The 23876-nt window shown below is 35.6% G+C and overlaps 2 protein-coding genes and 1 pseudogene across 2 annotated transcripts; all 3 read right to left on the bottom strand.

Moving 5' to 3' along the window:
- Window positions 1–957: 957 nt before the first annotated feature.
- LOC113871815 lies at window positions 958–5285 on the bottom strand (annotated as a pseudogene).
- Window positions 5286–8219: 2934 nt separating this feature from the next.
- On the bottom strand, window positions 8220–9398 carry LOC113871813 (receptor-like protein EIX2). The gene has a single exon (XM_027508913.1). It carries the CDS (start codon window positions 9396–9398, stop codon window positions 8220–8222), a length of 1179 nt encoding a protein of 392 aa, XP_027364714.1.
- An 84-nt stretch (window positions 9399–9482) lies between these two features.
- LOC113871812 (receptor-like protein EIX1) lies at window positions 9483–23442 on the bottom strand. Its single transcript, XM_027508912.1, has 5 exons — window positions 22694–23442; window positions 16850–17830; window positions 14613–16438; window positions 12022–12134; window positions 9483–11159 (listed from the first exon to the last, which is right to left on the bottom strand). Exons 1-5 carry the CDS (start codon window positions 23440–23442, stop codon window positions 9483–9485), a joined length of 5346 nt encoding a protein of 1781 aa, XP_027364713.1.
- Window positions 23443–23876: the final 434 nt, after the last annotated feature.

Below are 23876 nucleotides of genomic sequence, written 5' to 3'. Positions count from 1 at the left end.
ATTCCCAATCAATCATCAACACATTTTATTTTCTTTGATTTTGATTATTTTGTTTTCTCTTGACTATTCAGTTATCTTAATCCCTGGATGGAGTAGATTCACCCTCTTAATCTTTCTATACGGGTTTCAGGAGAATGTAGTGGAAACTTGATTTCTATGCTCTAAACTGCAATTTTAAGGAGAAATTCTAGTTGATCTGACAAGGCCTTATATTTATATAGGATACCCAAAGGTAATGTTTTTCTTATTGAAATTCTTATATTTATATAACCTGTAGTTAATTTATTTTATTAAATGGATGAGGATGAACTTCATCTTGAATGAGCAGATTACTTTTTGGGTTTCACCTTTGCATGCTTAAGTGCACCGCAATTTAGATCATATAAATGTCAAATCATTTCTAGTTATACTGCAGAATCAATATTGTTAGGACACTTACAAACAACATGGTGGTTGGCGTATTTAAAGCTTTGTTACGACACTTACTAACTCCGAGATTTTAATATAATCAAATTCTATTCCTTTTATGACTCGTTTGCCCATTCATAAGCCACTCTGCTAGACACGGGAGCCAATTCTTTATGGGCTTTGTTCAATGATTTGTCATAAGTCATTCCTCTAAGCTTGCCGATGCAACGCCGTATTGATCCTTCTAAGTTGTAGCGGGAGATGTCCAAAGTTTTCAGTGAAGTGAGTTGGCATAACAATAATTTAGATAAGAAATTAAATTAAAATAACAAAAAAACTTACAATCCAGCGTGAAAAAAATTCGAATTAAATCTTAGAAAGTATATCATAACAATGATGGTTAAAGGGAATGTTTAATTAATCGCAAGATATATGTTAAAAAATGTGTTGCTAATATTTTTTTACATGGCCAAAGATGAATAAGGAAAATCCTTATTCAGCTTGCTGCAACTGAGACATTTTATAAAAAGAAAGAGAGAAAAAACAGTCTCACCCATAAATGCGATTTCTCATCGCTACGAGAAAAACATAAATCTTGTCTGCTTTCTCATCCATCCATCCAAAGTAAGCAAGCCTAAAAGTCTTCTTCAACAATAAGACCGCAATAACTCCCCAGAAACCAGTTGTAAAGCCAACTGCTATGACAAAGAAGAACCATACTTTTTCTACCTTATCTTTGCTGTCATCGTAATCTTCATTACCAGCACCTTCATGCAATTCATCGCCAGGACACTTATTTGGGAGTGGAGATCCGCAAAGATATGGGTTTTCAGCATAAATAGATGGATCATCGAGAGTTGAGAATTGTTTATCTTTTGGAATTGGTCCTGAAAGATTATTGTGTGACAAGTTTAAATGACTCAGTGAAGTTAAAGCAGACATACTGTTTGGAATTGTGCCTGAAAGAGGTTATGTGACACATCCAATGATTCCAGTGATTTCATATCCCCTGTCATTTTAGGGATCTCTCCTTCCAAATGATTGTTTGATAGATTCAAGCCATGTAATCCAGTGAGCCAAGTTATTTCATTGGGAATGGAGCCAACCAAATTGTTTTCCGACAAGTCCATGTTAACTACTAACTCCAAGATTTTTATATAATCAAATTCTATTCCTTTCATGACTTCCTTGACTTCCTCGTATGCCCATCGATAAGCCACTCTGGGAGACAAGGGAGCCAATTTTTTATTCGGTTTGTTCAATGATTTGTCAAAAGTCATTCCTCTAAGCTTGCCTATGCACCGCGGTATTGATCCTTCTAAGTTGTTGCGGGAGAGGTCCAAAATTTTCAGTGATGTGAGTTGGCATAATTGTGAAGGAATGTTACCACTCAACCTGTTTTGCCGCAGTCTAAGAATTTGTAGTGAAGGAAAGGAGTTATTATTCCACGATGGTATACTCCCAGAAAGTTGATTCTCACCAAGATCCAGAATCACCAATTGCTTCAGATTTCTCAGAGACATTGGAAGCTGCCCTTGAAAACTGTTATTGTTCAAATGCAACCATGACAATGTGGAAAGATTCACGAATGAGCTTGGAAACTCACCCGAAAGCTTGTTGGATGACAAATTTATTTCTTCCCATTGTTCATTATCCTTCCAACAATTTGGAATTTCACCGGATAATTTGTTCTTTGAAAGGTCAAGGCTTGTCAACTCCATTTGACACAAAGAGATTGGTATTGAACCAGTTATCAAGTTATTTCTAAGTGACAACCCTATCACATAGGGCATTATATGGCCAATATTTTCTGGAAGTGAACCACTGATTTTGTTATTGGCAAAATTCAAATTCCTTGAACGGGGCACAATTGAAGACCATTCTTTTCCAGTAGAAATTCTGTCTAACTTATTTGAAGAAAGATCCAAGAATTCCAAATTTTGAAGTTCATAGAGACTTTGAGGAATGAAGCCATTAAAAGAATTGTTCGAAAGATTAAGATCTTGAAGATTTACAAGTTCCTCAAGACTTTGGTGAAGTGTCCCATTCAACTTATTATTAAATAGAGATATGCTTTTCAACTTTGATAGTTTTGCTAGAGAGTAGGGAATGGGCCCATGGAAATAATTTGAACTGAGATCAAGGAACTCTAGATTTTCAAGTTGCCCCAACCAAGTTGGCAAGCCAACACTAAATTCATTATCACTTAAATCCAGTTCCTCCAACCCATGCCTACTAACGCATCCAGATAATTCGTGGTGTTCGAATGATTCTCCTCGAAGCTTGTTTCCAGATAAATGTAAGACTTTTAGATGACACATGTTGCTGAGAATTAATGTAAGAGGACATTCCATAATAGTGAGGTTATTTTGTCCAAGATTAACATCGACAAGGCTCTTCAACTCGGCAAACCATGATGGAACTGAAGTGAAACCGTTGTATGAAAGGTCAAGGGATTGAATGGAAGTCATGTTTCGAAATGCCTCAGGAATTGGACCGTGGAGCATGTTCATTGAAAGATCAAGATCCACAAGTTTTAAGTTTCCAAACCACGGTGGAACTGAATTAAGACTGTTGTTGAACAGAAAAAGTTGCTCAAGTGATGACATGTTTCTCAAAGCATTTGGAATTGCACCTTGAAGCCCATTCTGCGCAAGATCAAGAAACACAAGTGATGTGTTTTCAGAAGCATCAAGTTTTGCGGCACGACTCCTGTCGAATGAAAGATCCAGAGACCTAAGTATCTGGGGGTAACTGTTCTCTTGCAGTAATGACATGCATTCAGTGTCCAAAGGATTGTGAATCCCATTGCATGAAAGATCCAGAACCTTAAGTTTCTTAAAGATATGAAACCATGATGGGACCGAAGTGAAATGGTTCCATGAAAGGTCGAGGAACTTAATGGATGGCATATTTTGGAAGGTATCAGGAATTGGACCTTGAAGCCCATTGTGTGAAAGCTCAAGATACAAGAGTTTGTCAAAGTCACCGAACCATGACGGAATTGAAGTAATATTGTTGTAACCAAGGTAAATGAATTGAATGGAAGTCATATTTTTTAAATTGTCAAGGATTGGACTGTGAAGCCAATTCCAGGAAAGATCAAGATACACAAGTGATGACATGTTTCTGGAAGCATGGGCATTTTCACCATGAAGTCTATTCAATGAACGATCAAGAAATCTTCGGTTACTAATGTCTGGTAACATGTTCCCAGAACGATCATAAAGCCCATTGCATGAAATATCAAGAAACTTAAGTTTCTTAAATATATGAAACCATGATGGGACCGAAGTGAAATGGTTCCATGAAAGGTCGAGGAACTTAATGGATGGCATATTTTGGAAGGTATCAGGAATTGGACCTTGAAGCCCGTTGTGTGAAAGGTCAAGATACAAAAGTTTGTCAAAGTCACCGAACCATGACGGAATTGAAGTAATATTGTTGTAACCAAGGTAAATGAATTGAATGGAAGTCATATTTTTGAAATTGTCAAGGATTGGACTGTGAAGCCAATTCCAGGAAAGATCAAGATACACAAGTGATGACATGTTTCTGGAAGCATGGGCATTTTCACCATGAAGTCTATTCAATGAACGATCAAGAAATCTTCGGTTACTAATGTCTGGTAACATGTTCCCAGAACGATCATAAAGCCCATTGCATGAAATATCAAGAAACTTAAGTTTCTTAAATATATGAAACCATGATGGGACCGAAGTGAAATGGTTCCATGAAAGGTCGAGGAACTTAACAGAGGGCATATTTTGGAAGGCATCAGGAATTGGGCCCATAAGCTTGTTGACTGAAAGATCAAGATACACAAGTTTGTCAAAGTTGGGAAACCAAGATGGAATTGAAGTTATATCATTGTATGAAAGACCAAGATGCACAAGCTTGTTGAAGCTACGAAACCATGACGGAATTGAAGTGATACTGTTTTCAGAAAGGTAAAGGAATTGAATGGAAGTCATGTTTCTGAAAGCATCAGGAATTGATCCATTTAACCCATTCCATGAAAAATCAAGGTGCACAAGAGATGTCATGTTTTGGAAAGCATGGAGAAGTGGTAGTGTAAATTTATTTCCTCCAAGGTCCAGGACTTGAACTTCAGTGAGATTAACAAGAGGAACGAGTGAATTGCGAATATTACAATCACTCAAGTAAATACGTAACAAGGAAGGAAGTTTGTTAAGTAGCTGGAACAAATTGTGTGTGTTCCCGAGATAAACACCGCTCATGTCAAGGTGTTCCAATGACTCAAGTTTAGAGACCCAATTGATGTCATTGGCTTTTAAATCATCATTCCCACTGAGATCAAGAAGGCGCAGGTTCTTGAGATTCCCTAGGGTGCTTGGAATCCTGCCACCAAAATTTGATTGAGAGAGAGAAAGATACCTGAGACGTTGCATAGAACCGAAGAACATTGGTATTTGACTCTTACTGAATTCATTTCCACTGAAGTCCAAATAAGTCAAGTATTCCAACTGCAACAGACTTGGATCAACATTTGGAGCTCGTACGGAAAGGTGGTACCAAGTGTCATCATAATCACACTCTTGTGGAGCGACGAAGATTTGATATTCTGTCAGCGAAGATGGTGGGAAACAAGGAGGGCGGAGATCAAGTTTGAGAACATGTCCGGTCACATTGTCACACTCTATTCCCTCCCATTTGCAACAATCAGCACCTCTCCATGAGAAAAGCCTGTTTGATGAAGGATCTTGGATGAGGGAGGCTTTGAATTTGACAAGGGCCTCTCTCTCTTTTCCTATGCATGGGACCGTTGAATTTGCACACAAACATAATTGAATTTGTGCAATAATTTCAGCCAACAGCAAAAGTACCGCAAATGCAGCACTTAGGTAACTTCTCATGTTTTGTAACTAAGAATGGTAATGGTGCTTTTGCATAATGCCTCTCACTTCACTTATATATGCACACTCAAGAATCAATTTTCAAGCTTTCAAGTTTATACACATTTAAATTTATCACAATCTTAAAACCCAATATTTTAATTTTAATTTTTGTGCCTCACAATAACGTTTCTAATGGTCATGTATAGCGTGTGGGGATAACAGGATTCATCAACTCTAGCTTTCATTATTTTTTTAATAATTAGGAATATTTCTTATTAACTTACTATTCCAATAGATGGTAAAGTAATAAAGTACGAGTAGTTAGTTAGTATACTTTAATACTTTAACTGCAACATTTAGTAAAATTAATTTATTTTATCATAAGAACTAATGCAATTAATTTTTTATGATATATGTATGAATATAAATTTAATTAATATACACTAATAACGTAAAAAATCCATATTATCATCAAATCATAATTATAATATGATTAAAAATCGTTGACTTTCAAAAGTCATATCAAGAGTAATTTCTAATTAGTTGTATCGATATACAAATACTTACATTTTGATAATGTAGCAAAATTAAACTTTGTTAATATTAAGTGATATTTAAAATAAAACATAAAAGTATTAAAATTTATTTGAAATAAATTGATAATATAATTTTTAAAATTATCATTCAATCATAAATTATCTTATTAGTAAAAATAATTAATTCAAATTTTATATCTATTATATATTTAATTAATGTCCAACATAAAAAGCTTTATTCTCATCTTATATCAAAATTAAACTCAAACTAATATTCCAAATTTCGAAGAGTGCCAGTTATTTGATCTATTAATTTTCCACGAACAGCATGTACTTACTAAACTTAAATTTCTGATGGTACTCAAAGATATGTAAAATGGGTTTATTACCATTCGATTGCAAATTTTCATATAATTTATTTCTTTAGTTAAAATTTTTTGTTATATTTATATTAAATTTAAATTTTAGATTTAATTATACTTTTGGTAAAGATATTTTAATTTATATTTAATTTTTAGCTCCTCTAATTCTAACCACGTATATTTAATATTTATAAATTTTTATTGGTTAACTTACTATTTCACCTGACAAACCATGTCTTTAGTTAAAGATAGAGAAAGATCAGTTTTGTTTCGTTAGATGACTTAAAAAGTAAATGCTAATTTTTCCACATTCTGAATAGACAAATGAAAATTGAAATTAAAATTTATTATCAAAAGTAATTAGATTATATCGATATAAGTTATATTTATTTTTATATTATTTATTAACTTTTGATTAAATTATTTAAATTTAAAATTAACCGTTAAATTAAAAATTTAAAACATATAAATTAATTTACAAATTATAGATTAATCTAAAACTATTTATATCTTATTCATATTTATCAAAATTAATATAATATATGCTTTTAAAAATGTATAAAAATAAAAATTATTACATTATATTTTTTATAATTATTTTATTTTGATAAATTTTAACACAAATAATTAAAATAGTATATTGTTAACAGTGTAAAAATAGTATAACTTATATCATTTAGTCCTTTCTTCATTTATTACATAAAGAAACTCTAGAATTTTAAAGCAACTAAATAATTTAGATGAGATATTAAATTAAAGTTTAATATTGAAGGATTTCAGTAAATTTTCATTTAAGTTTTCACGTTAATAGAATGTTGACGAGGTTAATGGAATCAATCCAAAAGAAAATTCTCCGTTAGACTTTGATGGGCGTTTACGAACAGAAAAGGAACCATCAGAGGAAAAAAGAACAGAAAAAGACATAAAATAAATACTATCTTTCTATTCTGTTAGTTACCCAAAGAACACTCAGAGACCCACAAACACCCAATCTGAAGACTTAAGAAAAACCCGTTCACTTTAACGTGTGGAATTTAAGCCGTAAAGAAAACGCTGGGGAAAACAAAATATCGTTCCTCACTATATATTTTTTATTAAAATGCACACTGTTTATTCAAACATCACTTTAAAAAACAAATAAAAATATTATAAATATGAAAAGTTAATATCCAATTTTATTCTACAACAATTAATTGATTAGTGGATCTATCTTTTTCACATCGTATAAGTATATTCAGTAATTATTTGCTAACTTTGAATATCATGTGCACAATGTATTTTTTAAAAGTTAAAATTAACCACTAAGGAAAAAAATTAGCAAGTATCTTGAAAATACTAGTTAAAAACATAAAAGTAGAAAAAGATATAAATAATGTTACTGAGTTGCATATAGTTTTTAATAAAAATATTTATTTATAAATTTTCAATCAATACTTTTCAAGAACAACACTATTATTATTATTATTATTAAATCCACCGCAATTTTTTTTTATTACCCAACCAAGGACCAGATGGACATGTTCAGTTCGAATCAAACACTATGAATTTTAATTGAGTATTAAAAAAAATCTCAAGACAAATCTGAAATATAGTCTTTTCTCAACTCCTGTCAATGTTTGGAATACAAGAAAATAAAATAAAATCTATAAATATATGTTTAATGAATTTGGATACAAATATGAATAAATATCTACAAAATTTATTAGTTACAACTTACAAGTACTCATAAGGCATCCGATTGGACACGCACAAACAACAACTACTGAATAAAACTTTCACAATACCACATAAGGCATCATTATTCCGATACACTATCCAAAAATTCAATAAGACTACTGAAAAGGAAATGAATGCATCTTCTGACAGAAATCATGTTAAGACTACTAATTATGCCATGAACTGAGGAAAAAAGCAGCATATTATAAAAATGAAGTGATCATAGTAACACCATTGGACATTGAATTCGATCTGAAAGAATGGGAGTAAAACACTTGTTTTATTTGACAGATGCGTTGATTGTCATCCCATGATTCATCAAAGTATGTTCTCCATAATCACCTTTGGAGCCTTGCTACCCTTACCATTGTTGCTACATACATCTTATCCGCAACCTCATCCATGTAATGGAAGTATGCATGCCTCCAATTCTTCTTCAACAGAAGAGTTCCAAAGAATGCCCAAAATCCTGTTATGAAGCCAAGTGCAGTGACAAAGTAAAACAGTACCTTTTCTTTCTTATCACCGTTCCCACTGTTGTTTTCATGGGCCATGCTCGAAGGTACCTCATCACCACCAAAACATTTATTCTTTAAGGGTTCTCCACAAAGATAAGGATTGTCAACAAAAGATGGTTCATCAAAAGTGAGGAAATGATCATTTCTTGGAATTGGACCAGAGAAATTATTGTTGGATAAGTTTAAGAAGCCTAGACTATCCATGTTGGACATGCTGGTGGGGATAGGACCATAAAGGTTATTATTGGAAAAGTCAATGGATTCTAGTGACTTCATTTGCTGTATTTTGCTTGGGATTTTTCCTGACAAATGATTATGTGCTAGGTTCAAGCCAATCAATCCAGAAAGAGAGGTTAAGCCATCAGGGATTGATCCAGTGAGACTGTTATTTGACAAGTCTATGTTCACCAAATACTTCAATTTTTTTGTGTAATCTTGTTCATATCCTTTCAAGACTTGCTTGAGACCCTCCTTTTCCAATTCTTGATCGTTTCCTACCACGGGTGGTGCAGCTGGTGGACTTGCCATGGGTGCTGTATCTTCTGTTGGCTTTTGCACCATACCACTCAAATGATCAATGCAAGGGGGGATTGAACCGGAAAAATTATTATCAGCAAGATCCAAGATTTTCAAATAAGATAGCTCGCAGATGGATGTTGGAATATCACCACTGAACAAATTCTTCCTCAATCTCAGATTTTGAAGATGAGAAGTTTGCATTACCCACCAAGAAGGTATCTTCCCTGAAAGTTGATTCTGACCAAGATCCAAACTTTGCAACCATTCCATGCTTTTCAAGGCTTCAAAAGGCTCTCCATTGAGACTATTGTTGCTCAAATTCAACCATCCCCCTGAAAGATTCCCAAATGAGTTTGGAATAGTTCCTGTTAGTTTATTTGAGGCCAGATTAAAGACTGTGAATTTTTTATTTTTCCAACAATCAGGAATTTTGCCAGAAAGTCTGTTTTCTGAAAGATCAAGAACAAACAGTGTCTCCATCTTGCACAAAGAATCCGGTATTGAACCTTCAAGACGATTATTTTGAAGATTTAGCTTCTGCAAGTACGGATTATGATGACCAAATTATTTTGGAATAGGTCCACTAATTTGATTGTTTGAAAGATCTAATGTAAGTTGTTCTTGTGTTCGAACCCGTAGAGGAAATTGTGGCCCAATGCGTATCTCTGCTATTATACCTGTTAAAGAGTTATTAGCCACTCTTAAGATCGTTAGATTCTCTAGTAGTCCAAGGCTTTCAGGAATGCTCCCTTTCAGTTGATTGTTTGAAAGTTCTAATACACTTAAAGAAGACAATCTTCCCAGAGTAGTTGGAATTGGGCCATCCAAAAGATTTCCTGAAAGATCTAATGTTCTCAAGGCCAACAAATTTCCAAAGGATAACGGAATTGGACCATCGAATTTATTCATTCCAAGATAAAGGCGTTTCAAATTAGATTCCCCAAGGTGATCAAATATGATACCGGTGAAAGAGTTATTAACTTCTCTTAAGGTCATTTGATTCCCCAATTGTCCAAGGCTTTCAGGAATCCTCCCATTCAAGTGATTGTTAGAAAGATCTAAAACACTTAAAGAAGACAATCGTCCAAGGGGAGTTGGAATTGACCCATTCAAGTGATTATATGAAAGATCTAACTTTTTCAAGGCCAGCAAATTTCCAAAGGATGATGGAATTGGACCATAGAATAAATTTGATCCAAGATCAAGAGTTTTCAAATTCCACATTTGTCCAAACCAACTTGGCAAACTATCCTTAATTCTATTTCCCCTCAACACTAAAACTTCTAAACCATATCTCCTACATCCTGAATAATTTGCATAACCTAGTTCCAACCCTCCTGGAACAAACATGCAGTCTGACAACTCTAATGATCTGAGAGAGCACATGTTTGTCAAGATAGATAGCAAAGACACTTCAGTTCTATTGAAGGAATTAAAAGAAAGGTCTAGGTAGACAAGGGAACGAAGATTGTTCAACCAATATGGAACTGAAGTAAGAAAATTTCCGCTAAGGTCGAGGTCTCTAATTGAAGTCATGTTTCCAAAAGCATCAGGTATGGGTCCAGAAAGAAAATTTTGGGCAAGATTCAGCACATGAACAGTAGTAAGAAACGAAGAATTAGCACCGGTAGGACGAAATTTCATGTTGGTGAGTCCACATGCACGAAACTCTACTTGCAACAAAAAAGGTAGCATGTCAAGTACCTGGAATAGATCATTTGCTTTCCAAAGGGACACTCCATTCATTGCAAGGTGTTTGAGTGATGAAAGTTTTGAAAGCCAACCCACATCATCAGTGTATAAAGATTTGATCATAACAGAGTACATGCTTTGACTAATGTCAAGAGTGTGCAAGTTTGAAAGATTACCAAGATGAGGAGGAACCTGGCCTTGGAATCCACAGTATGCGAGGTTAAGATATGTCAATTGTTTCATGGAGCCAATAAATGTTGGTATTGTGGCATAGCGAAAACAGATTCCACTCAAATCTAGATAGCTCAAGTGTTTCAACTCAAGTATAGAAGGGTTCACATCATCAGCTTCTAATGGACACGGGCATTCCAAGGGGAAAGTTGCATATGGGTATCGGCATTCGTTTTGTCGAAGAATAAGCTTGACAACGTGTCCGGTGTTACCATCACATCCTACTCCTTTCCACAAACAGTGATCCTTTCCTTGCCAAGAAATAAGCTTGGAATAAGCGTCGGTGAAACTCTCTGAGTGTTTGAAGAGCTTGTCGCTCTTGTATTATGAAGCCAAAGGTTGAACCATTATTCTTTGCGCATATGCGCAACTGTAGAGGTGCAATAATGAACAATAAAAGCATTTGGAACGGGACACTTGAGTTCGTTCTCATGTTTGCCAAAAGATTAAATTTTTCTTGGCCAATAAGGAGAAGACAGTTTTCATGAGTAGAATAGAGAAAATATGGGATATTTATATATGCTGCAGATGTATTTTACTCGTCAGTGGTCATTCATGTAGTAGAAAACTTAAGCGTCGACACTTACAAAGAATTTACATTTTAAAAATTATACAAAGACAATAAAGTTTAAACATTTAGACCTAGCTATAGCTGACTTGAGACTTGGTGGTTGTCATATACTTGTTGATGAGACCGTTGTTTAAGAATTTATGTGTATATTTAAAAGAGCTTTTTTAGGAAAAAAAAATATTTTTTTTTACAAACTCTCACTGAGCTGTTGAAAATAAACCAACTTTCCTTTTTGGGTCAACGGTCCTGAATCCGAATACCAACGAGGACAATTCAATTTGACGAGTGCAATTACGTGTGGTAGAATAACTACTAAGGAGCACAAATTATGAAACCTTATATACTTTCAACCGATTAAGAGAATGTATTCGTTCTTAAAATATTTTTGTTTATTCAAATATTGGTGCTGACATTATCAAGTAAAATTATAGGACACTGAATTTAAACTGAAACAATCAGAGTACAAATATTCTGAACCAGGCATAAATTTATTTTGGAACTCAAACTATAAGGCAATGGCAATATCAGAATAAGCTTAATTTTAACTGGAGCATTGATTGTCATCTTACGATTCATCAAAGCTTCTCTCTTTATTCAGTGTAGCCTTGCTACCCTTACCGGTACTGCTACATACATCTTATCTACAACCTTGTCTACATATCCGAAGTAAGCATGCCTCCAATTCTTCTTCAATAACAGAGTTCCAAAAAATGCCCAAAACCCTGTTATGAAGCCAAGTGCAATTACAAAGTAAAACACCACCTTCTCTTTCTTCTCACTTATCCCATTATTGTCTTCCCAGTGGGATTCAAATTCAATGGTCGTTGGTGATGACAATCGTGGTTGTCATCAGTCGGCAAGGTCAACCGTTGGAAAGGACTATTTCCCCTTTCAAACAGGAATGAATATCTTGTTCGTTAAAAGAATATGTTGAAATATAAGCTTCTTTCCACCCTATTTGCAATGTATACAGTAAATCTTGCTACACAACATAATTAACTGTTAAGAGACAGAGCAAGCACATCTTGACTCTGCTGGCAGCATTGAAGAATACCCAATTAACCCATTCATTATACAGAAAGTCATTCTTGGGATGGATTTTGAGCGTACAAATTCTATGAAGCTACAGTTAGAAAATTCGGAAAGGGAAACATTGGCTAAATGTTACATCAAAATCCCAAGCCAAGGACACGTGTTGGATTACACTAACATTAATTTGGACGTAACACCAACACTAGTTATAAGGTTTTTGTCGTGAGTGGGAAATGCCACTGTTCCCACACACTGGCTTCTTCATTTGTCTACTCTCCACAAACCAACATTTTTCCCTCTTCCTTTTTAAATTTCATTTGCTCTGATAAGGAACTTTATTCCCAATCAATCATCAACACATTTTATTTTCTTTGATTTTGATTATTTTGTTTTCTCTTGACTATTCAGTTATCTTAATCCTTGGATGGAGTAGATTCACCCTTTTAATCTTTCTATACGGGTTTCAAGAGAATGTAGTGGAAACTTGATTTCTATGCTCTAAACTGCAATTTTAAGGAGAAATTCTAGTTGATCTCACAAGGCCTTATATTCATATAGGATACTCAAAGGTAATGTTTTTCTTATTGAAATTCTTATATTTATATAACCTGTAGTTAATTTATTTTATTAAATGGATGAGGATGAACTTCATCTTGAATGAGCAGATTACTTTTTGGGTTTCACCTTTGCATGCTTAAGTGCACCGCAATTTAGATCATATAAATGTCAAATCATTTCTAGTTATACTGCAGAATCAATATTGTTAGGACACTTACAAACAACATGGTGGTTGGCGTATTTAAAGCTTTGTTACGACACTTACTAACTCCGAGATTTTAATATAATCAAATTCTATTCCTTTTATGACTCGTTTGCCCATTCATAAGCCACTCTGCTAGACACGGGAGCCAATTCTTTATGGGCTTTGTTCAATGATTTGTCATAAGTCATTCCTCTAAGCTTGCCGATGCAACGCCGTATTGATCCTTCTAAGTTGTAGCGGGAGATGTCCAAAGTTTTCAGTGAAGTGAGTTGGCATAACAATAATTTAGATAAGAAATTAAATTAAAATAACAAAAAAACTTACAATCCAGCGTGAAAAAAATTCGAATTAAATCTTAGAAAGTATATCATAACAATGATGGTTAAAGGGAATGTTTAATTAATCGCAAGATATATGTTAAAAAATGTGTTGCTAATATTTTTTTACATGGCCAAAGATGAAAGGAAAATGCAATTTGTCTTCCGTGAAACATAGTTCTCTCAACCTCCTGCCAATGTTTCACCCGGCCCCTTAAGCTTGGTTTTAAATGTAAGTGTTAAGAAATTGAAATTCAACTGAGGGTAACCTCAAGACGCTTATAATCTAATTTTACTTGGTTTGTTGACTTAAACCAAACTTGAGGAAATTATTATGTAATTAAAATATAGTCTTCTTTGTAGTAGTAATGTCATCAGATGTTCTTGTGTATGCTCCATTTGATTAAACAAAAAAAGTAATATTTTCATTTAAAATGTAATTTCAGATTTAAATAAATTACTCTAGGATTGAGCTACAAAAATGGGTATACATTTTTGGAGGTGAAAATTAGTTTACTGAAAAAAAGGATCAAATAGTCGTTTTGCCTTTCCAGGTTCTGTTTGATGAATAAATTAACCCTTCAAGAAATATTATTAGGCTGAGTAGGTATAATGCAATCGTCTTGTACTGACTTCTAAGAAAGTGTGAAGTCGTGTGAAATAATATGGTTTTTCACTGTAATAACTGCTTTTCTTTTTCAATGCTAATCACGGGTAATATAGTGCAAGGGCATGGAAGATTTCTCTAAGCTTCTATTTGAATAGATTAAAAGGTTTAACTAGAGTCTATCTATTGCTCTAATACAATCATTCAGTACAAGTTATATATTACAAAAGCCAAACAGCATACTATCTGCTAAAGATAAAATTAAAAAGTAAGAAAAGAAAACAACATAAACCTTATTCAGCTTGCTGCTACTGAAACATTTTATAAAAAGAAAGAGAGAAAAAGTAGTCTCACCCATGAATGCGATTTCTCATCACTATGAGAAAAACATAAATCTTGTCTGCTTTCTCATCCATCCATCCAAAGTAAGCAAGTCTAAAACTCTTCTTCAACAATAAGACCGCAATAATTCCCCAGAAACCAGTTGCAAAGCCAACTGCTATGACAAAGAAGAACCATACTTTTTCTACCTTATCTTTGCTGTCATCATCATCTTCATTACCAGCACCTTGATGCAATTCATCGCCAGGACACGTATTTGGAAGTGGAGATCCGCAAAGATATGGGTTTTCAGCATAAATAGATGGATCATCGAGAGTTGAGAATTGTTTATCTTTTGGAATTGGTCCTGAAAGATTATTGTGTGACAAGTTTAAATGACTCAGTAAAGTTAAAGCAGACATGCTTTTTGGAAATGTGCCTGAAAGGGGGTTATGTGACACATCCAATGATTCCAGTGATTTCATATCCCCTGTCATCTTAGGGATCTCTCCTTCCAAATGATTGTTTGATAGATTCAAGCCATGTAATCCAGTGAGCCAAGTTATTTCATTGGGAATGGAGCCAACCAAACTGTTTTCCGACAAGTCCATGTTAACTACTAACTCCAAAATTTTAATATAATCAAATTCTATTCCTTTCATGACTTCCTTGACTTCCTCGTATGCCCATCGAAAAGCCACACTGCTAGACAAGGGAACCAATTTTTTATTGGCTTTGTTCAATGATTTGTCTAAAGTCATTCCTCTGAGCTTGCCTATGCACTGCGGTATTGATCCTTCTAAGTTGTTGCGGGAGAGGTCCAAAATTTTCAGTGATGTGAGGTTGCATAATTGTGAAGGAATGTTACCACTCAATCTGTTTTGCCGCAGTCTAAGAATTTGTAGTAAAGGAAAGGAGTTATTATTCCATGATGGTATACTCCCAGAAAGTTGATTCTCCCCAAAATCCAGAATCACCAATTGCTTCAAATTTCTCAGAGACATTGGAAGCTCCCCTTGAAAACTGTTATTGTTCAAATGCAACCATGACAATGTGGAAAGATTCACGAATGAGCTTGGAAACTCACCCGATAGCTTGTTGGATGACAAATTTATTTCTTCCCATTGTCCATTATCCTTCCAACAATTTGGAATTTCACCAGATAGGTTGTTCTTCGAAAGGTCAAGGCTTCTCAACTCCATTTGACACAAAGATATTGGTATTGAACCAATTATGAAGTTATTTCTAAGTGACAACCCTGTCACACAGGGCATTACGTGGCCAATGTTTTCTGGAAATGAACCACTGATTTTGTTATTGGCAAAATTCAAATTCATTAAACGGGGCATAATTGAAGACCATTCTTTTCCCGTAGAAATTCTGTCTAACTTATTTGAAGAAAGATCCAAGAATTGTAGATTTTGAAGTTCATAGAGACTTTGAGGAATGGGGCCCTTAAGAGAATTGTTCCAAAGATCAAGATATTGAAGATTCACAAGTTCCCCAAGACTTTGGTGAAGAGTCCCATCCAACTTATTATCAAATAGATATATACTTTTCAACTTTGATAGTTTTGCTAGAGAGAAGGGAATGGGCCCATGGAAATAATTTGAACTGAGATCCAGGAGCTCCAGATTTTCAAGTTGCCCCAACCAAGTTGGCAAGCCATCACTAAATTCATTATCACTTAAATCCAGTTCCTCCAACCCATACCTACTATCGCATCGAGATAATTCGTAGTGTTCCAATGATTCTCCTCGAAGCTTGTTTCCAGATAAATATAAGCGTTTTATATGACACATGTTGCTGATAATTGATGTAAGAGGACATTCCACAATAGTAAGGTTATTTTGTCGAAGATAAACATTGACAAGGCTCTTCCACTCAGCAAACCATGATGGAACTGAAGTGAAACCGTTGTCTGAAAGGTCGAGAGATTGAATGGAAGTCATGTTTCGAAATGCCTCAGGAATTGGACCGTGGAGCATGTTCATTGAAAGATCAAGATCCACAAGTTTTAAGTTTCCAAACCACGGTGGAACTGAATTAAGACTGTTGTTGAACAGAAAAAGTTGCTCAAGTGATGACATGTTTCTAAAAGCATTTGGAATTGCACCTTGAAGCCCATTTTGTGAAAGATCAAGATACACAAGTTTATCAAAGTCACCGAACCATGGTGGAATTGAAGTAATATTGTTGATACCAAAGTCAATGACTTGAATGGAAGTCATGTTCTTGAAACAGTCAACAATTGGACTACGAAGCCAATTCCGGGAAAGATCAAGATACACAAGTGATTACATGTTTCTGGAAGCATGGGCATTTTCACCGTGAAGCCTTTTCAATGAAAGATCAAGAAAGCTTTGTTTCCCAATGTAGTCAAAACGGTCAAGAAGCCTATTAGATGAAAGATCAAGGAACTTAAGTTTCTTGAAGATATGAAACCATGATGGGACCGAAGTGAAATGGTTCCCTGAAAGGTCTAGGAACTCAATGGATGGCATATTTTGGAAGGTATCAGGAATTGGACCTTGAAGCCCATTGTGGGAAAGATCAAGATACAGAAGTTTGTCAAAGTCACCGAACCAGGGTGGAATTGAAGTAATATTGTTGTTACCAAGGTAAATGAATTGAATGGAAGTCATATTTTTTAAACTGTCAAGGATTGGACTACGAAGCCAATTCCAGGAAAGATCAAGATACACAAGTGATGACATGTTTCTTGAAGCACGGGGATTTGCACCACCAAGCCCATTCAAAGAAAGATCAAGAAATCTTGGTTTACCAATGTCTGATAACGTGTTACTGAAATCAGAATGATCATGAAGCCTATTGGATGAAAGATCAAGAAACTCAAGTTTCTTAAAGATATTAAACCATGATGGAACGGAAGTGAAATGGTCCTCTGAAAGGTCGAGGAACTTAATGGAAGGCATATTTTGGAAGGCATCAGGAATTGGGCCATGAAGCTTGTTGTCTGAAAGATCAAGATACATGAGTTTGTCAAAGTTTGGAAACCAAGATGGAATTGAAGTTATATTATTGCCATTAAGGTAAACGTGGACAAGGTTCTTCAACCCAGCAAACCATGAAGGAACTAAAGTGAAACCGTTTCCAGAAAGGTAAAGGAACCGAAGAGAAGTCAAGTTTTGAAAAGCATCAGGAATAAGACCAAGAAGGTCATTGTATGAAAGATCAAGATGCACAAGCTTGTTGAAGCCAGGAAACCATGACGGAATTGAAGTGATACTGTTTCCAGGAAGGTAAAGGAATTGAATGGAAGTCATGTTTCTGAAAGCATCAGGAATTGATCCATTTAACCTATTCCATGAAAAATCAAGATGCACAAGAGATGTCATGTTTTGGAAAGCATGGAGAATGTAAGTCCCACATCGTTGGGAGTAAAGGGGATAGGACCCCTCCTTTGCTTATAAAAGGGCAGGGGGTCTTACTAATCATTCCATCCCAAAATCCTCTCTTTCCCTCTCATTTTGTATTACACCGAGCTTGTACTTGGTAGTAATAGTCTCTTATTTTGAGGAGTAAATTTTAGAGTGAGGAGTAGTGTAATTTTTTCTTCTGTGATAATTTTATATTGTCTTTATTGGCTCTTATTTGTCATCTCTTATTTTAGTTGTGTGTTATTATACTGATACTCTGGTCCTAACAGTGGTATCAGAGCCACTAGGTTATTTATATTATTCCGCTGTAATGTACATTGGTATAGTGCTAGAGAAAATTCTTAGTATGCTCTGTGGTTGCAGTATTATCTGATCTGCCACATCAGAAAAGAATTATTCTTGTTACTGGATATACAATTTTGGTAGTGTAAAAGTGTAAATATAGTGTGTACTTATTCACAGTCTACCATTATTATTGTTCCAGTAGGTAGTACTATTTACAGTGAAAATTACATAAGTCGGTATAATTAAGAGAGAAATTATGGCAGCAAAATATGAGATAGAGAAATTTCATAGGAGTTATTTCTCCTTGTGGAAATTGAAGATAAGAGCAATTTTGAGGAAAGACAAAAATTGTCTTGATGCAATTGAAGGCAGACCTGCAGATATTTCAGAAGAAAAATGGAGAGAAATGGATAATAATGTTGTTGCCAATTTGCACTTAGCATTGACTGATTCAGTGTTATCCAGTGTTGCAGAGAAGAAGACTGCAAAGGAGATTTGGGACACACTGATCAAGTTGTACGAGGTCAAGTCACTTTACACCAGAATATTCTTGAAGAGGAAACTCTACACTCTTCGAATTAGTGAGTCCACATCAGTAACGGACCACATTAACAATTTGAATACACTGTTTGCTCAGCTTACAGCCGCAGATTTCAACAGCCGCAGATTTCAACATAGTAGAAAATGAACGTGCGGAGCTTCTACTCCAGAGTTTACCAGATTCATATGATCAACTCATCATCAATATAACAAACAACAACATTATCGATCGTCTATCCTTTGATGATGTTGTTGGAGCAGTTCTTGAAGAAGAATCCAGGAGAAAGAATAAGGAAGATAGACTGAAAAATTCTAAACAGGCAGAAGCGTTGACGATGATGAGAGGAAGATCAATGGAACGTGGTTCCAGTGGGAGCCAGAATCATGGTAGATCAAAATCTCAGAGAAGGAAGAACCTCAAATGCTACAACTGTGGCAAGAGAGGGCACGTGAAGAAAGATTGTTGGAACAAGAAGAGTGGAGGAGGGAAGAATATTGAAGCATCAACCTCTCAAGGTTGTGTTGCAAGTACTTCAGATGATGGTGAAATCTTATATAGTGAAGCAGTAAAATCTAGAGGTGGAAGACAACTTCATGAATGTTGGATATTGGATTCAGGTGCAACCTGGCACATGACTCCATGTCGAGACTGGTTTTACAATTATGAACCTATCTCAGGAGGATCCGTGTTCATGGGAAATGATCATGCCCTAGAAATTGCTGGAATTGGTACTGTCAAATTAAAAATGCATGATGGTACTATTCATACAATTCAAGGAGTACGACATGTGAAAGGCTTAAAAAAGAATCTATTGTCCATTGGGCAATTGGATGACCTCAATTGCAAGATCCATATTGAAGGTGGAATCTTGAAAGTGGTTAAAGGCAACTTGGTGGTGATAAAAGCAGAAAAGATCACAACCAATTTATACATGCTTTTGGGAGATACGTTGAAAGAAGCAGATGCATTAGTTGCAATTAGTCAAGAAGAAGAAACAATGATGTGGCATCGTAGACTTGGTCATATGTCAGAACGAGGCCTGAAAATTCTAGCAGAACGTAATCTCTTGCCCGGGCTCAAAATGGTAACCTTACCATTTTGTGAGCACTGTGTGACAAGTAAGCAGCATAGATTGAAGTTTGGCAACGTGACTACAAGAAGCAGACACATAGTGGACTTGATTCATTCTGATGTATGGGAATCACCGGAAGTATCTATTGGAGGAGCAAAATATTTTGTATCATTCATTGATGATCACTCAAGGAGATTATGGGTGTACCCAATCAAAAAGAAGTCAGATGTGTTTCCAGTGTTCAAGGAATTCAAAGCACTAGTGATTTTCTGGCATTTTGCAAGCAAGAGGGTATTTCAAGGCAATTCACAGTGCCTTATACACCTCAGCAGAATGGTGTAGCAGAGCGGATGAACAGAACTCTTCTAGAAAGAACAAGAGTTATGCTAAGAACAGCAGGAGTGGCTAAATCTTTCTGGGCAGAAGCAGTGAAAACTGCCTGTTATGTAATAAACCGATCACCATCAACAACAATTGGTTTGAAGACACCAATGGAGATATGGAATGGAAAGCCACCTAATTATTCTTCATTACATGTGTTTGGATGTCCTGTGTACGTGATGTACAATTCCCAAGAAAGAACAAAACTGGATCCAAAATCCAGGAAATGTATATTCTTGGGTTATGCTGACAATGTTAAGGGGTATCGCTTATGGGATCCCACTGCTTGCAAGGTTGCTGTTAGCAGAGATGTAGTCTTTGCAGAAAATGAACTGCAAAATGAGCAGAAAGATGACAGTACTACCAAAGACACTACTTCAGTAGTGATAGAAAGGAAAGCTAAAGAAGATGACAACTCTGAAGCAGAACAAGAGCACGGAGAACAAGAATCAAATGATGCCAATGATGGAGAAACTCAACAAACAAGACGTGAGATAAGTAGACCATCTTGGCACTCAGACTATGTGATGGCAAGCCACGATGCATATTGTCTTCTAACAGATGAAGGAGAACCATCAACCTTTCATGAGGCTTTGAGGAGTTCAGATGCTTCATTATGGATGACAGCAATGCAGGAAGAAATTGAGGCCTTACATAAAAACAAGACATGGAAACTTGTTGAACTTCCAAAAGATCGAAAAGCCATTGGTTGTAAATGGGTCTATAAAATCAAACAAGATGGTAATGATCAAGTGGAGCGGTATCGTGCAAGATTAGTGGTTAAAGGATATGCTCAGAATGAAGGCATTGATTTCAACGAGATATTCTCTCCAGTTGTTCGATTAACCACAATCAGAATTGTTCTGGCAATGTGTGCTGCATTTGATTTACATCTTGAGCAACTTGATGTAAAGACTGCTTTTCTACATGGAGAACTTGAAGAGGAAATATATATGCTCCAACCAGAAGGTTTTGAAGAACAAGGAAAGGAAGACTTGGTTTGCAGGTTGACCAAATCTCTGTACAGTTTAAAACAGGCGTCAAGGTGTTGGTACAAGAGATTTGGTTCCTTCATTATTAGCCTCAGATACAACAGACTGAGTTCAGACCATTGTACGTATTACAAGAGGTTTGGTGATAATGATTTCATCATTTTGTTGTTGTATGTGGATGACATGCTGGTGGTAGGCCCCAGCAAAGATCGAATTCAAGAATTGAAGGCACAATTAGCTAGGGAGTTTGATATGAAGGACTTAGGACCAGCAAACATGATTTTAGGGATGCAAATACACCGAGACAGAAAAGATAGGAAGATTTGGCTCTCTCAAAAGAATTATCTTCGTAAAGTCTTGCGGCGCTTCAATATGCAAGACTGTAAGCCAATCTCTACCCCACTTCCTGTCAGTTATAAATTATCCTCAAGTATGTGTCCTAGCAATAAAGCGGAGAGGATGGAAATGTCTCGAGTGCCGTATGCATCAGCGGCGGGAAGCCTTATGTATGCCATGATTTGTACTAGACCAGACATTGCACAAGCAGTGGGAGCAGTCAGTAGGTACATGGCAGATCCTGGTAGAGAGCATTGGAATGTTGTAAAGAGGATCCTTAGATACATAAAAGGAACCTCTAATGTTGCATTATGTTTTGAAGGATCAGAATTTATTGTGAAAGGCTATGTTGATTCAGATTTTGCAGGAGATCTGGATAAAAGGAAATATACTACTGGTTATGTGTTTACACTTGCTGGAGGGGCAGTAAGCTGGTTATCTAAGTTGCAGACTGTTGTGGCTTTGTCTACTACAGAAGCTGAATACATAGCAGCTACTGAGGCATGCAAGGAAGCAATCTGTATTCAAAGGCTATTGGAGGAACTTGGGCACAAACAACAGACTACAATTGTGTATTGTGACAGTCAAAGTGCTTTGCATATTGCAAAGAATCCAGCTTTTCATTCCAGAACAAAGCACATAGGTATACAATACCACTTTGTTCATGAAGTAGTAGAGGAAGGTAGAGTGGATATGCAAAAGATTCACACCAAAAACAACATAGCAGACATAATGACAAAGCCAGTGAACAATGACAAGTTTACATGGTGTCGATCCTTGTATAGCCTATTAGGAATATAAGCAACATATAATTGTAATATATTAGGAATGTGTGAAGATATAATTAACTTAATCATAATCTTCAAGTGGGAGAATTGTAAATCCCACATCGGTGGGAGTAAAGGGGATAGGACCCCTCCTTTGCTTATAAAAGGGCAAGGGGTCTTACTAATCATTCCATCCCAAAATCCTCTCATTCCCTTTCATTTTGTATTACACCGAGCTTGTACTTGGTAGTAATAGTCTCCTATTTTGAGGAGTAAATTTTAGAGTGAGGAGTAGTGTAATTTTTTCTTCTGTGATAATTTTATATTGTCTTTATTGGCTCTTATTTTTCATCTCTTATTTTAGTTGTGTGTTATTATACTAATACTCTGGTCCTAACAGATAAGTGGTAGTGTAAATTGATTTACTCTAAGGTCCAGGACTTGAACTTTAGTGAGATTAACAAGAGGAACGAGTGAATTGTGAATACCACAATCACGCAAGTAAATACTTAACAAGGAAGGAAGCGTGTTAAGTAGCTGGAACAAATTGTGTGTGTTCCCGAGATAAACACCGCTCATGTCAAGGTGTTCCAATGACTCAAGTTTAGAGACCCAATTGATGTCATTGGCTTTTAAATCATCATTCCAACGGAGATCAAGAAGGCGCAGGTTCTTGAGATTCCCTAGGGTGCTTGGAATCCTGCCACCAAAATTTGATTGAGAGAGAGAAAGATACCTGAGACGTCGCATAGAACCGAAGAACATTGGTATTTGACTCTGACTGAAATCATTTCCACGTAAGTCCAAATAAGTCAAGTGTTCCAACTGCAACAGACTTGGATCAACATTTGGAGCTCGTACGGAAAGGTGGTACCAAGTGTCATCATAATCACACTCTTGTGGAGCGACGAAGATTTGATCTTCTGTCAGCGAAGATGGTCGGGAACAAGGATTGCGGAGATCAAGTTTGAGAACATGTCCGGTCACATTGTCACACTCTATTCCTTCCCATTTGCAACAATCAGCACCTCTCCATGAGGAAAGCCTGTTTGATGAAGCATCTTGGATGAGGGAGGCTTTGAATTTGACAAGGGCCTCTCTCTCTTTTCCTATGCATGGGACCGTTGAATTTGCACACAAACATAATTGAATTTGTGCAATAATTTCAGCCAACAGCAAAAGTACCGCAAATGCAGCACTTATGTAACTTCTCATGTTTTGTAAGGTAACGGTGCTTTTGCATAATGCCTCTCACTTCACTTATATATACACACTCCAGAATCACTTTTCAAGCTTTCAAGTTTATACATTTAAATTCATCACAATCTTAAAACCCAATATTTTAATTTTAATTTTTGTGCCTCACAAAAACGTTCCTATGGTCATGTATAGCGTGTGGGGATAACAGGATTCATCAACTCTAGCTTTCATTATTTATTTTAATAATTAGGAATATTTCTTATTAACTTACTATTCCAATAGATGGTAAAGTAATAAAGTACGAGTAGTTAGTTAGTATACTTTAACTGCAATATTTAGTAAAATTAATTTATTTTATCATAAGAACTAATGCAATTAATTTTTTATGATATATGTATGAATATAAATTTAATTAATATACACTAATAATGTAAATAAATCCATATTAT

The sequence above is a fragment of the Abrus precatorius genome, unplaced genomic scaffold (assembly GCF_003935025.1).
Source record: "Abrus precatorius isolate BTA unplaced genomic scaffold, Abrus_2018 Scaffold7, whole genome shotgun sequence".
Classification (NCBI taxonomy): Eukaryota; Viridiplantae; Streptophyta; class Magnoliopsida; order Fabales; family Fabaceae; genus Abrus; species Abrus precatorius.
This window is presented reverse-complemented; position numbering and strand designations above follow the sequence as displayed.

Coding starts and splice junctions, on each gene's coding strand:
- LOC113871813 (XM_027508913.1), bottom strand. CDS start 9,398: ATGGAGACACTGTTTGTTCTTGATCTTTCAGAAAACAGACTTTCTGGC.
- LOC113871812 (XM_027508912.1), bottom strand. CDS start 23,442: ATGAGAAGTTACATAAGTGCTGCATTTGCGGTACTTTTGCTGTTGGCT. Junction 12,135..14,612: donor AGCAGTTGGCTTTGCAACTG/GTTTCTGGGGAA, acceptor GCTTCATAACAG/GGTTTTGGGCATTTTTTGGA. Junction 11,160..12,021: donor TAGCAGTACCGGTAAGGGTA/GCAAGGCTACAC, acceptor TCATAATACAAG/AGCGACAAGCTCTTCAAACA.